Source organism: Corvus moneduloides, chromosome 5 (assembly GCF_009650955.1).
Source record: "Corvus moneduloides isolate bCorMon1 chromosome 5, bCorMon1.pri, whole genome shotgun sequence".
NCBI lineage: Eukaryota > Metazoa > Chordata > Aves > Passeriformes > Corvidae > Corvus > Corvus moneduloides.
The window spans coordinates 48,193,776-48,208,365 of record NC_045480.1 but is presented as its reverse complement, the minus strand read 5'-3'; the positions used below and the strand labels follow the sequence as shown (position 1 = coordinate 48,208,365).

Below are 14,590 nucleotides of genomic sequence, written 5' to 3'. Positions count from 1 at the left end.
AGTAATAAAAGGGAAAACCTAGAAAACTCTGTGTGACTTGGTTTTGTTTCCATTTGAGAGTAATCAGCCTCGGTTTGATCTTCCCCTTCCATGATACCAAACCCTGACTAAAGACGGCCTGGAGTTCCAGTCCCCAGACAGAGTTTGTAGAGAAGAAGGGCAGCGAGCAGAAATACATCGGAAGATCGATAGCCCGTGTCACTGGGCAAAGGAAAACACGACACAGTGGGCACAAGCGCCACCAAGAGGTTCTTCTGCCACCGCCCGAAGAAGATTTTCCCCCTGTGCCGCTCAGGCACATTCTCAACACCCTTCGAGCATGCTCGCTGCTGCATTTTCAGTGAGCATTCCAAATGGAAAGCAAAGAAAAGGTTAAGTTCTTTTTTAAGGGTTCCTTCCAGAGAAGAGGGGGGAAGAGGGGAAGATATATCTACAGCAACTGCAGTTTTTGACAATGGAACTTTTAACTGTTGTGGCAACAGAAAACAAGATTGCTGCCCAGTCCAGATCTGGAAAATGTTAAATTCCACCTTATCAGCCACCGAAACAGCATCAGGAGGGATCTGTTGCTGAGCTGCCTCAAAATCTATGTTGCTGAGCTGCCTCATCAAAATCTATGCAATCCTATTTTTTTTTCTGTCAAATCAATTGTGAGATTCAAATAGCAATAACATTTCTGTAGTGTGACGTTAGAGACCATTTTTAAAGGTAAGAAGAAATTTTCTTCAGATGTTTTCATCGTGGTGAGAAAATTGGTTTTGTCCTCATCACTGCCATTTTATGAGCTGCAGAGAATGAGCTAAAAAGCCACAGGCTTTTCCTTTCTCGACAATGTTATGGGCAATTCCTCAAGCTCCAATTTTTTGCTTAGAAAGCCCCTGAGGTCAGATCCCCCTAATCTGCTTGGCCTGGCTACTCTCACTAGTAAGCGTCAGTGGGGCTGGACTCAATTCAGGGGTGAATGCATCATCCAGACGAGTCACCCAGGGAAAGGTGGGTGCTCTGTGCCAGGTAAGGCTTGGCTGCCCTCCATGCATCCATACCTCCCTTTGCAAATCATTGCTCTCAAAGTGGCAAATCATCCATCCTGGTCTCACCATTTCCCACCAAGGGAAACCAATCTGCGGTCTGCCCAGGAGCTGAAAGCTCAACATTTTCTCCAGGAAGGGGAGAGAGGTTGAGACACAGCCTTGAATTAAGCCTCCCGGGTGAGGGTGCAGGCATCCCAGGGAGGTCTCAGGAGTGTCAGACTGCAAGCCACCTGGCTAAATGCAGAACCTAGAGCATTGATCGGACTAAGTGGTCTCTAGAGGTTCCCTCCAGCCACAGTTATCCCATAGTTCTGCAACCGAAAAGGATGATTACATCTTCAGGTCGGTGACAAAAGAATATGAGGCTCAGGCTGGAGGAGCCACCAGAGATGGCTCAAAGCTCATCACATCACCAAAGCACCTCATAGGGTCGGGGGAAGGGAGAAGCAAAGAGGCCCCCACATACTGTACACAGCCAGGTAAGGAACTGAGTGATCTCAAGGCAGAAGACATGGAAAAATATTAAACAGATTAAGAAATTCATACTCTTTATTGCTGCCTGTGTCAAAGCAAGTGTCTTGCCTATTCTTCAGCAGACAGGCAAGTGTAAATACATTTTCCCTTTTCCACACCTCGGCTTCCAGGACTGGTCGGAAAAAGGTACAGAAGTTCAGAGTTCTCATCAAGGTTTGAAAACAAGTGGAAGCAGCACCACAGTTTTAACTTGGAGGGCACAGAACAGGTACACTCCTTAGAACACAATGCTGCACAGAACCCTATGCAAGTTCCAAGGACTCCAGTCATTTTCCCCACAGTTCATTCATTTTCACCACCAGCCATCAGGTAACATTTACTGAAAGTTGGGGGAAACTGGAGCTGAGGTCTTTTTTTCCAGGCAGTTCATTCTCTCACCTAACTCCCAAGATTTAAGGTGATTTAAGCACTTGAGGATTAAAGGCATTTTAACAGCTTATACAGATTTAAACATCTAAAGTGGCTTAAACGCTTATGCTACTTTCAGGGCTTAACTATCCATGGCACTTGATGAATTTACGGGTGCTCAAAAGCCTATGCTGCCTTTAAAACAATTAAAAAAAAAACTTAATACATAAAAAAAAAAAAAATAAATAAAGGACTTATACCTTAAAACACTATTGTATTTTAGGAAAGCAGTCCTGCTTGGCTCCAGCCAGGTCGGACCAGGTCACCCAAACTTCCAACCCGCCGCCTGTCGTGGGAGGTGGATCCCAATCCCTTACCTGGTGGCCTACGATGGAGAGCCGGGGCGGGGCGGGGCCCGCCGGGTTGAATTTCCCGGGAGGCGGAGGGGCGGCACCGCTCCTTAGTTCGGTTCCCAATTAACCGTGAGACAGCGGATGTTTATTGGCCCGAGCGCGTGCCGCGGGACAGCCCCGCGGGCGTCTCCCGGGGCCCCGCCGTGCGCCCCGACAGCCGGGGGGCAGCGGCCCCGGGGCAGCCGAAACGCGGCTCCGCTCCGCCCGCGGCGCCGGGGATGGTGCTGGCGCTGCGCGGCGGAGCCGGGCCGGCAGGGCGAGCATCATCCGCGCCCCGAGAAGGCGGCTGGGGTCATGGTGAACGGCAGTCGGGTCCGCAGGCTGGGAACGCCGTTCCCGAGCTGGCAGGGAGGAGTACTGAAGGCAGCCTCGCCCTCTGGCGCTTTCACCTGCAAGGGATCAGAGCGAGAACACTAATGATTGCTCTCGGGTCTGCAGGCGTGGGCCGGTTTTTTTTTTCACTTGATCGCGGCTCATTTCAAACTTAGAGTAAATGAGTTCAGCGGAGGTCATTAAAAATGGAAATAATAAGGTCTGAATAAAACCTTATTTCAAATCAAAGCTTAATCCAGGAAAATGTGTGGGTTTTCTGCTTATTTCCTGTGGCCTGGAAACAAACAAGCAAACAGTTCTGGTGAAAAGAATGAGCAGGTTTCTGTCGGAAATGTCTCATCCTGCACCACGAAGAATGGTTATTATCTCTAGTCTAAACAGTCTGCTCAGATTTGGGTCTTTGCTCCCACATAGCCTAGCTGGCTGCATCCGTGGAAAGTAGTGTACAGGGAATTTGTGGAGCAGGCAAATTTTCTTCTAATTGTGCTGAAATCCACCTGAAGAGATACCAATGACTCAAAAAAAATGAGAAGCAGTGGAAAAAAAGAGAGAGAAAAACAAACCACAAACTTGTCCATTTTACAAAGACCCGGTGAATAGCCCAACCATTCAGGGTAAGAGCAAACCTGTTGGTAGATTTCCTTCCACCACAGAGGATTTTGGGGACAGAGGCTGGTAGAACCAGCACTAGGAGCTGGAAGGGACATTCCTGGCAAGTGGCAAAGGCTATGACCTCTGGCAATCCTCAGGAACTTGGCAAAACAGGCTTAAAATGGGCATCCTAAACCATCAGTGGGGCTCAGTGCTATGGAAGGCAATTGAGGCCAGGAGCTTACATGTGCTCTGTTTAAAGGTAATTAATGGTAAGAATATGTGGTGCTGTAAGAAATAAACTACTTTTAAGCCTTACCACAAGTGACACTAGACATTCAGGATATTTATTTTCCAGGTATCAGCTTCAGGAGAGAAGCTGGCCTACAGGGAGATTACATTCATCAGCTTGCCCCACTGGAATGGATCTTGGAATCTCCTTTGAAAGAGCTGGCACTGGCTTCACCATGTGACAACAGCCTGCCTGGGGCAGCACTGCAGCCATTCCAGCATGGCAGACCTGTGCCTTCCTGGTGGGAATGCTGCAGGTCCCATCTCTTCCCTATGCCACAAGCAGTGAGTCACATCTCTGGGAAGCCCAGTCTGGAAAATTGATGTACAGGGATCCTGCAATTTGCAGAAGTCATCATGGCTGAGGCTAGCTTCCCATAAAACATCTCTATAAGGAGAAATATTCAGTAGCTGATTAATGAATGTGGTTTACCACAAAATGATACTACACAGGCCTACTCTTTTCAGTAATAATCCCATAAATAATATTACTAAAAATCCAAGAATTATCCAAAGCACACTGAAGCTGGGTTGTGATCCCAGTGCCTTGCCTGTTGTCTTCCCCTTGGTGGTAAATCAACACAAACACAATTCTTTAAGGGAGTTTCTAGGTGAAGACAGGAGTGAAGGGAAAGGGATGTGCCTATGCTGCACAGAGCCAGGCCCGCGCTTTCAGCCTCAGAAAAACGTGCTAGTATTTCGAAAGCACTTGGATTCCCTCTACTCGGGGAAAACCCCCACTGGCAGTCGGGGGCCATCCAGGGGCTGTAGGGCCCGGGTCGGCTGCAAGCCCCCACTCCCGGCCGGGGAGAGCCGGGGCAGGAGGGGCTGGGGGGCAGCAGGAAGGCCCCGCCGGGCAGCCCCAGGGCTGGGCGCTGCCAAGCCGGAGAGGGGCCGGGAGTGCCGGCAGCCCCCCCGCCCCAGCTGCTGCCTGCGGCTCCAGCTCCGGGCCGAGCCCTGCCGGCATTGCAGGGAGGGACCGGAGGTTCCAGACACTCCCCGGGGGCTGAGGGAGCCGCCAGCCTCGCCCCTTGCCTGGGAACCGGCCCGGCCACATCCCCCGTCCGCTGGCAGCGAAAGCTCCAAACGTGGGCACGGGTGCCGGGGGGAGCGGGGGTGCCGGGGGGAGCGGGGGTGCCGCCGCTCCGCGGTGGCTGTGCCAGAGGCAAAGCTCACCTCCAGCTCCCCGCGGCTCGGGGCGGCCCCGCGCCCCCTGCCCGGCACAGGAGCTCCTCGGGGTTCTTTGTTCGCCGGGATCTTTCCCTCCTTCTCCGTGCTCGCACGGTAATGTTCCTTGCAAGGATTTCCTGCCAAAAGACAATCCCCCTGAGCAAAAGCAGACCGAGAAAGTAGTGACCAATCCTTTCTGGATGGCTGTCACCAGGCTCCTCCCAGCCCCCGCTCCCCCTGCTATTTGCATACAAAAAAATCCAGAAAACTCCCGTTTGCCCCAGCATCTCGCTCAGACCCTCCGTCCCCGCCTGGCAGCAGGAGCCCGGGCTGGGGGACGCTGCCTGCAGCTGAGGTAGCGTCGCGCCGCCCGCCCCGTCACCCCGGCCCCCCGAGCCTTTCGCCAGCCCCCCCTCTACCTCCTCCGCGCCCCAAAATGCAGCGCCGCCTCTGCGCCCTGCTCCTGCTGGCGTCCCACTGCATGGGCTCGGCCGCCGGGCTCTTCCCTTTCGGGGAGCCTGACTTCTCCTACAAGCGCTCCAACTGCAAGCCCATCCCCGCCCCGATGCTGCTGTGCCGGGGCATCGAGTACCAGAGCATGCGGCTGCCCAACCTGCTGGGGCATGAGACGGTGCAGGAGGTGCTGGAGCAGGCGTCCACCTGGATCCCGCTGGTGCAGAAGCAGTGCCACCCCGACACCAGGAAGTTCCTTTGCTCCCTCTTTGCCCCCGTCTGCATCGACGACCTGGACGAGATCATCCAGCCTTGCCACTCGCTCTGCGAGGAGGTGAAAGAGAGCTGCGCCCCGGTGATGTCCGCCTTCGGCTTCCCCTGGCCCGACATGCTGGACTGCAGCCGCTTCCCCAAGGACAACGACCTCTGCATCCCGCTGGCCAGCAGCGATCACATCCTCCCCGTCACCAGGGAAGGTAAGAAGGAGCGGCCGAGTGGCCCCGGGCCGGCAGCATCTGCGCCCGATGAGCCGCCCCGACAGCGGGGTCCCTCCCCGGCTTTCCAGAAGGGGCCCAAAGCGTCTGCCTTGAGTTACAGCACGCCCCGGTGCTCCGGGACGAGGGGACCGGGGAGGTGGCCGCAGACCAGGCTCAGGCAGGCTTTTCCAAAGGGGCCGGGGAAACGGCAGGCGCCGTCGGGGGACTGTCACCGGCCTGCACCCGTCTCCATCCTCAAAGAAAAGGTCTGGGATTCGGCACTGGAGCCGCGCGGCATCCAGAGGGTCGATCGCCTTGTGCGAGGGTCGTCGCTGTAGCGCGGAGCTGGGGTGCGCTGTGTCGTGTTTCGATCTCCCTCCCCACCCCCTTTGCACTTTTTTCCCCGTTAAAACAAAAACTTTTGGTCGAGGCATGACCTTAAAAGCCCACCGTGACCCCTGAAGCGGGTCTGCAGCAGGGTAAGGCGCCACAAAGTGCTCGGGCAGCTCCGGGGCTGGGGGGAGAAGGAGCAGGCTCTGGGGTGAAGGGAGGGAAAGCTGGCGTTTCCCAAAGGGTTCCCAACGCCACCTGCTGTTCCTTTCTCCCCGGGTCTGACGGGGGCTGTTGCTTGCATTTCCAGCACCCAAGGTCTGTGATGCCTGCAAAAATAAAAATGAAGATGATAATGACATCGTGGAAAACCTCTGCAAAAACGACTTTGGTAAGTGGAAGCAGAGCTCCTCTCGCTTGAAACTTGAGAGTCGAGGATCAGGTACACCTCCCGCTGGAGTCAGTAAGAGATGTGCCTGAATAAAGGCAGGGCTTTGACCGTTGGGTCATGAAACACAAAATTCCACCTTGGAGTAAAAAGCAGCCCTTTTTATCATTCTTTTCTGTTTACTGTTTTGAAGTACTGCTCTTTTATGTGGACGTTGCTGGCAAGCCCAATAGAAAGTAAAATGAAGAAAAGAAAAAAAAGAGAGAATCTTTCATGCAGACTATTGCCTGGGGAGAAGTAGAGCAAAGCTTCATTTAGATGTTTGAGACAGAGCCGCATGACCAATCTCAGTCTATCGTAAGAAAGACTCTCTCTGCAGATTAAGAATGAAGCTCTATATATCATTTGACAGAGAAGGTAATGCACAGACAATTGGGGATATAAACTTAATGGGAAGATCTGGGGTTAGAAGAGGACAAGAAAGCCCCTTCAACACAGACAGCTGAAGGACACATTATCCACACATTAGCATTTCAAGAGCAAAAGGGAATAAGGAGGGGAATCCTTTTACAATAGGTCAGTGTTTAATACCTGGAAACAGATTTGTAGTATAAGTATCTACAACAATTCAAAAGTCTTTCTTTAAAAAAAAGAAAACAAAAACCCACCCAAAACCTGAAACCATGATTGTGGCACATAATTGCTAAAACAACCAATAGTTTTGGCCTGGCAAATTGCACTCAGATAAATCCTCCTAAAGCTAAACATGCCCCACAGCTTCTTACAGAGCCCTGTATCCCCCTCCTAGTTATTTTACCAAATCTAATGCAGCTGTTGGACCAATTTGCCCTCCGTGGGATCTATTCTTTCAAAAAAACAATGCATGTGAAATATCATTTCCTTGCAGGTTTGCCTAAAATCCTCTCCAGCCTAATAAATTAAGTGTAGAAGTTTTGAGCTGCAGCAGAGATCAGGTTTCAGATTAGGTCTAGGTACTTGCCTCCCCACCTCCCCTTCAAACGCTACTTTCGGGAAGGCTGTCCTCTCCCAGCAGAAAAAATGGTGCTCTGGTTAGTGTAGCAAACCTGCCCTCTCTCTGTTGCAAACAGGAGAAAAGCTGGAAAAAATATTAGTTTAGAAAGGAAGGGGAAAGAGGGGGAGGGGAAAGAGGAGAAAAGAAATCCAAAAAACCTCAGCCCTAAGGTTGATTCAAACTGAAATGACTTGCATGCCCTTTGTGGCTTTAGAAATGGAGCCACCTGCTGCCTCTTCTGTCAGCCCTGACAGTTTAATTAGCAATAGAGCACCTCCCTCCCCAGGTCCTCTTTATGTGCACTAATGGGAAAAAAACCTCTCAATCTCTCTCCCTCTCCCCACTTCCCCCTCCCCTCGCTCTATTAGCCTTGAAGATAAAAGTGAAGGAGATTGCCTACATCAATGGGGATACCAAGATCACCCCCGAAACAAAGAGCAAAACCATCTACAAGCTGAATGGGCTGACAGAAAGAGATCTGAGGAAGATAGTGCTCTGGCTCAAAGGTGGCCTGCAGTGTACCTGCGACGAGATGAACGACATCAACGTCCCCTACTTGGTGATGGGGCAGAAGCAAGCTGGGGAACTCGTGATCACCTCGCTGAAGCGGTGGCAGAAAGGGCAGCGGGCTTTCAAGCGGTTCTCCCGCAGCATCCGCAAACTCCAGTGTTAGTGGCGTCATCCCTGGCTGTCTCCAGCAGCCGCCCCTGCCCCAAGCTCTCTGGGCCTCCCGCACCTTCCTGCTTTGGCCCCTCTGAGCCTCGAGATGCCGTGGGCACAAGACACAGTGACCGCTCTCCGAGAGGGGAAGAACCCCTCCGTTTCTGTACATAGGTTAAAATGTAATAAAAAAAAAAAATAATGACTATTTTTGGGAAGTATTAAAGTATCTCGCTTAAAGCTTGGGGGGTTTTTTATGGTTGCAAACGTGACTTTGGTCTGAGGTCTTTCCCTCTTTGTTTCGGTAATGCTGGTTCATTTATATTGCTGCTTCTCTGTAAATGTGCATGTTTGTTGTGCCACAGTAGGAGATGCAGAGAAAGCCAGGCGTGCTGCTGGCCTGTCACCGCGGGCACAGCGCTTCCGCTGAGGTGACATGGCTTGCTGTCTGTATTAACTCTATAAAGGTCACATTACGACTCTTGCATGTGATACATAGGCACCAGTAAGAGTATATTAACCATTCTCACATTTTATTTTCTACAAGTCTCAGCCCTTCACTCTCAGAAAAAAAACCAACAAGTTTTGGAGCTGATTAATCTGAATGCAACTTTTTTTGGTTTTTAATTGTTTTGCAAATTAAACCATCTGTAGCCTAACTGTAATATACCCAGTGGTTAACCTGAAAGAGTTGTAAAATATTGCTTTAATTAACCTTGTAAATACTCCAGATGAATGTTATATTCTTGTATATAAACTTTACATCATAGTTTACTCATTGTCTCTGTCTGTATTCACTTTAATCCATTTTGGGAGAACTGGGAGAAAGCTGTCCAACTGGGCTTTGTAATGGCAAAGCAGGATTTGTCATTCCACCCTAAGTGGCCAGTAGAAAAGCACGAGGAAGCCTCTAGTGCTGCAATCAGAAAATCGTAGTGGACCTCATTTCCCCAAAAATGAGCCCACAAGACACAGGACTGGGGTTCAGTCAGCTCATTTTAATATTGTCTGTTGAGCTTTAGGAGATGAGGCTTCTTTTCTGTGGCTCTGTTGTTCGACTGCCTGCATTTCATCTTCTCAGAGGACTTTCCTGACATGGAATTTCAATGAGACCACTGTCTTAAAAATTAAATCCATCTTTACATTTCTTGAAAAAGACATATTAAGGAAAAAATGTCATTCGCAACTTGCAATTCAGAATAATGGTAGAGAAAGGCATTTTTTTGTGTGTATGTACACTCACTATTCTTATTGAAAAAGAAAATAAAACCTACCTAATAGTGTAACTAAATGAATGTTTTTTAGCATTTTTCTTACAAATGTTTTCTGATGAAGAGTATTACCTGAATTTTACTGTACTTACCCTGAAAAATAATCTTGCCTCCCAGTGCTGTTACATGTAGCAGATTCTTCTTAGCTTCACTGACAGGATGAGCAGTCCCATATTCCCAAGAACAACATTTTATGTTAACACTTCACTGATTAACTACAAATCCAACGCTTGGTTTTTCTTTAAAGTAAAAAAATCACATTATTTTCATAAATTTAGTGTTATTTTTCACCATCAGGATCAAAAGGTGAAATGTAAAGATCCAACATGTATGTTGTTGTAGAAAAATTGTTTGCCCTCTCCCACAGTCTTAATGCATTCACTACACCTCATACAGAGGTAGGATGCTGACCAGAGCAAGAAAAGAGCAATCCTCACAAATGTCCCCAAAAGTACAAGAATTTTAAAACAAAAATTTTTTAAAGGAAAAATGTAACCAATCACCAAACAAAAAGCCCCATTCCAAACTGGCTCTTAATTATTTTGTGAAATAGCATCTGTATTTAAAGGCCAATACCTTGCTGAAATGTCATTAAAACTTTTCTTCTGAATGAACCTGACTTACCAGGATACAGATTTGACTCTTTTCATGTTATGGTGTAATTATTTTAACACCAGCACTATGTCCATCATCTTACAGACCCATTGCATATCACTCTACACCATTACATGTGGTGTAATGCCTGTACCTGAACAGCTGTGGTTTTAGAGGGAACGAGCTCACAGATAAAGATAAGCTGTCTGAAGGTGAACCTTCAGGAAACAGGCATGTGTGCCTCATGGAGGAAAGCACTTTGAAGAGGCAGTTGTTGCAATGCAGTCACTGGGGACTGAAAATGAACAGCCAGAACTGTTGCACACAGCCTGCCTTGCAGATACTAAGTTGTCCTACAGTAGCCATAAAATTTTCTTAATTGGGCTGTCCTAGAAGGCAGCAGTACTGATGCTGATGAGGACAGACAGGTCACAAGTTACTCACTCCGGGGTCACGTTAAGGTCAAGACCATACAACAGATTTTTGCCAAATTGCTTAAATGTATGAGGACGTATTACCTATGATCAACAGTGCCCTGTCTTAAAAACCTATACCACATTCCTCTTTCTCTATCACAACATAAATACAGTTACACCAGAAGAATCCTGTTCCTGTCAGGACAAATTCAGGAGAAGAAGAACAAACTAAACTGGCAAACATTGAATTTTACTAGTATAATCAGCATCCTGGATTAAGAGCACCCTGCCATACAGATGCCCTAAGGATAAAGCCTTCTGCATGTGGCCCTTGGCTGAATCATTTGGACTATCCACCCTCAAGGTGAATTGGCAGGGGTAGGACTACCTTTCAGATAAATAGGATTTAGGCAAATGTGAAGAGTAGTGGGATTCACCTTTTCCCAAAGTTCCATTACCTAATTTCCAACAGTATTGTATTTAAAGATGGGTCATATCCACCTCACCAAGAAGTGTCAATGTTTGTTGTACTGTTTCTAGTGGTGTAAGAGCCAGACACTGCAAACTACTCAACTGAAAATTAGGATTAAGTCACAGCCTTAGGAAACTTCACCTCCCAGATACTGGCAAAGAAGTAAACACATACATTTTTACTCTTACTTACTCAAAAATAACTGAAAATCTTTGACTGTGCCAGGAAAATAGTGAGCCAAACATATAACAAAAATTATCAGAGCCTGTTACTTCTCATAATTGTGTCACATATACTTCAGAGTAACTTTATTACCTGGTATGGTATGGTTCACTCCTAACAAAGATTTTTGCAATTGATGAAAAAAGGCAACCCACTGCTGCATTTTTTCAGGCACTTTTTGTCTTTTTTCTAAATAAAACAACATTTTTATGCTGCCAATTATGTAGCTTCCATTGTATTTGCTTTCATAAAAACTATAAAAGCAGCTGACTACAATGGATTAGTTTAAGAACAATAATAATGACACTTGACATTTATACAGAAGTTTCCATTTAGTTTCTCAGACTGCCTTCACAAAAATAGGCATTAATATCCTTCTTTTGCAGATCAGGAAAATGAGGCACAGTGAAGTGAAATAACTCATTCAAAACCACCCAGCAAGTCTTTTACAGTCAAGAAAAACAGAGTATTTTTTTCTTCAAGTTTTATGCTCTAATCACTAGCCCACAGCAATCAGAATGATGTATAATCACAGCAGCACTTAGATTATAATTCGAAAGCATAACAGCAACCAAGGCTCCCTCCAACTTCTTCCCCCCAGGTGTGTAAAAAAAATGTCCACCCAAATTCAAATTTAAAACCCATCAGCAATATTCCTCACAGTCTTTTCCTTTCTTTCTTATTGATCATTCTCTTTATCCTTTAACTATTTCTTAATCCTTTGTTTTCTCCGTCACTTCTCATTCACTTCAGACACCCACAGAGAAGCCACCCAGTCCCTCTCTCCCCTCTCATACAGACACTTTTGCCCTCAGAATGGTTTATTAAAGAACTCATGCAGTATAACTACACACAAGCCACAAAAATCCTAATGACCGGCTCAAGACTTAAAAAGACCCATGTGGGAAATCCAGCAAGAGACATGTAAATTTAATTTATGATTTTTTCTGAGGGCAGGAGGGCAGTTAGGTGCCACAAGGAACATCACAGGCACATGCTGGTCAGCTCAGGCCACTATACCTATTCTGCAGCAGGAGAATATGAAGATATTTAAGGAATATATGAGCAAGAATGAAGAATAAACAGATAAAACACACCTTGCCTTGCTGACCAGGTCTCCTGTATATCTCCCTGTTGTTATAACCCTTTGTTCTCCCATCTTGGGCCATGGAGCACCTCTCTCAACCCTCTTCCAGGGGTCTCGCTAGCTCTCTTCAGCCATCAAGGGTATCAACCAAGAGCAGAGCCACCAAGACTCCAGAAAGGACCACCACCTCATCCCCTGGGTGCCTGGTGGGACATGAAAAACCCCCATGCAACCAGCAGGGCAGCTCGGCTTCAGCTGCTTTGGCAGCCCACTGCCATCCTCACCAAGCCTATCAGCTCTGACAGCTGTTGTGATGTGGCCACAGTTGGCAATGCCAGAGGAAGGGTGATGGATTGATTGCTACCAGAGCAGTAGGCAGCCTTCCCTAGGCTGGGCAGCCAGGCTTTTGTTATTGGAGCCAGAAGTTCTTATTTCTAGGCTTCAGAGACCTGCCTATATGATTTATCTAGAAGTTGCTTTCTTATCAGCAGATGTAGTTTTAGTACAGCCTGACTGTCTGGTGAAACAACCACAGGAATGGATCTTGTTTGCCTCTGTACGAAAAGGAGAGTGCAAGATATTCACATCACAGGAATCCAAGACCCCAAGCTCTCATACAAACATAAATTAGCCCACACTATATCCCTTTGGGGTGAGTTTAATAGAGTAACATTTTCCAAATGCATCAACTGCTTTCAGGGTGAGCCACGGGCTCCTAAATCACCTAGATGCCTTGGAAAATATTAGCTGCTATCCTGCACCAGAGTTAAAGCCAGTTGGCCGGGGTCAGCCAGCAAGGTTGTCACCCAGCCAGGAGGAACACCTCAGCAATCAGCCAGCCAGCCCATCGCTCTCACGGCTGATCAAAATAACCAACCAACACAGAAAGCTGCGCTGTGGAGCAGCTGATGGAGCAAACTCCAAAACCAATCACCACGCACACAGAGCAGCTGTCCGGCCAGAAGGACCAGCACAAGTTAGAGGTATGCTCAGTGTCTTACAGGACAGACACGAGAAAGAATTTATATACCTTCTAAGACTCACAGTGAGGCAATATTACTAAGGCAGCTCTTTCAAAACCCAAATGCTGCAGATCATCCTTTTAGAGACATTTTCAGACCACAAAAGTGATGCTAAAATAGTGGAGAATTTTCTGTTTGGACACAACAGGTTGCCATTAGAGGCACAGCCAAAACTAGCAGCAACTGGCAGACTTAGGACTGCTCTAAGAAGGTAGCAGAAATGCTAATTTAAGAACATTTTCAACTTTCCAGATCTTTGTTTTCAGAACTTAACCCTGACAGTCTTCATTAGACATAAAACTTTCCATATGGAGCCACTATGGAAGGACAATTAAAGAGTTTTCCAGTGATACCTGTTTTTGTCAGGCAAGAGATAACTAATCCTTCCCAGGCAATTTCCCTGCATTGTTAGTTAAATTCAAATCCCTAACATTGTCTAATTGCCTTTTTTGTTATGTGAATCTCCAGCCATGCACCACAGGGAACCCTGGCTGGTTACACACTGAGACAGGTGCTTTAGTGGCTGCACGGCTCACATCGTTAGGCACACGCAGAGCTATTAATCATTTCAGTTTACTCCGAGGCACAAACCTGAATTAAGTCAGGCCACTTTCCTAAGCAAAACAATAGCTTAATTGTAACAGGTAAGGCAAAAGCGTTTTGAGAGGTAGAGTTTCAGGAACTAGGGCACCTCTCCCCCTCCCCCCCCCCCAAAAAAAAAAAAAAAAAGAAGAATCAGGCAAGACAAGAAAATACACTGTAATTTAAGAATTAGGAGGTTTAATCATTTGTTTTCAACAAGGAAAGAAAGATAATTTGAAGATAATCTTTTAGCCTCACACAGCCTGTTTCCTTCAGATGCTGAATTCTTCAATATAGGAAAAGTTGTCTCATTTGCATTCTGTGATCTGTAGCACTGCAATCATCCCAGTGATATGAATGGCGGGTTTTTTGGGGTTTTTTTCACACAATGGGGAGTTTTAAATAGAGATGGATTTTCAAAATCATCTACTAAAGCACACGTTCAAAGATTTCAAAAGCATTCTTAGGTTTTGATTTTGTAAGTAACTTACACGACAGAAGGAGGAAAAAAAATAACTGTTGGAATCAACGTAAGAAGACATATTTAAAATCCTGTTAGATGCTTACAGATGCTTATCTGTTTCTTGAGGTACCCACATATATTTAAAAATCTGGCTGCAAGACATATCCTTAGAGAGTTTAATGTACCTGGCACCCAGGGATTTTGGAAATGGGACCTAGACTGTTGAAAATATTAGCAAGTAGTAGTGTTATAATCTATCCCACACATGTGAAATGATAAATTTATCTTTACTCTTTTGTTTCAGCCTTTCACTAGAATACGATAGTTACTGGAAGAGCTGAAATAAGACATCTTAGCTTCCCCACAGAAACAGACTTTGTAAATTCATAAGGTACCTCTGGAATTCTAAA

The 14,590-nt window shown here is 46.9% G+C and overlaps 1 protein-coding gene across 1 annotated transcript; it reads left to right on the top strand.

The window, feature by feature from the left end:
• Nucleotides 1–4,987: 4,987 nt before the first annotated feature.
• On the top strand, nt 4,988–8,825 carry SFRP2 (secreted frizzled related protein 2). Its single transcript, XM_032109872.1, has 3 exons — nt 4,988–5,640; nt 6,281–6,361; nt 7,760–8,825. The coding sequence occupies exons 1-3, from the start codon at nt 5,148–5,150 to the stop codon at nt 8,062–8,064; spliced, it is 879 nt and encodes a 292-aa protein (XP_031965763.1). The 5' UTR covers nt 4,988–5,147; the 3' UTR covers nt 8,065–8,825.
• Nucleotides 8,826–14,590: the final 5,765 nt, after the last annotated feature.

Bases quoted from the DNA above. Each gene is read 5' to 3' on its own strand.
- SFRP2 (XM_032109872.1), top strand. From the start codon at position 5,148: ATGCAGCGCCGCCTCTGCGCCCTGCTCCTGCTGGCGTCCCACTGCATG. The intron at 5,641-6,280 runs GTAAGAAGGAGC...TTGCATTTCCAG, and splicing joins CCTCCCCGTCACCAGGGAAG to CACCCAAGGTCTGTGATGCC. The intron at 6,362-7,759 runs GTAAGTGGAAGC...TCGCTCTATTAG, and splicing joins CCTCTGCAAAAACGACTTTG to CCTTGAAGATAAAAGTGAAG.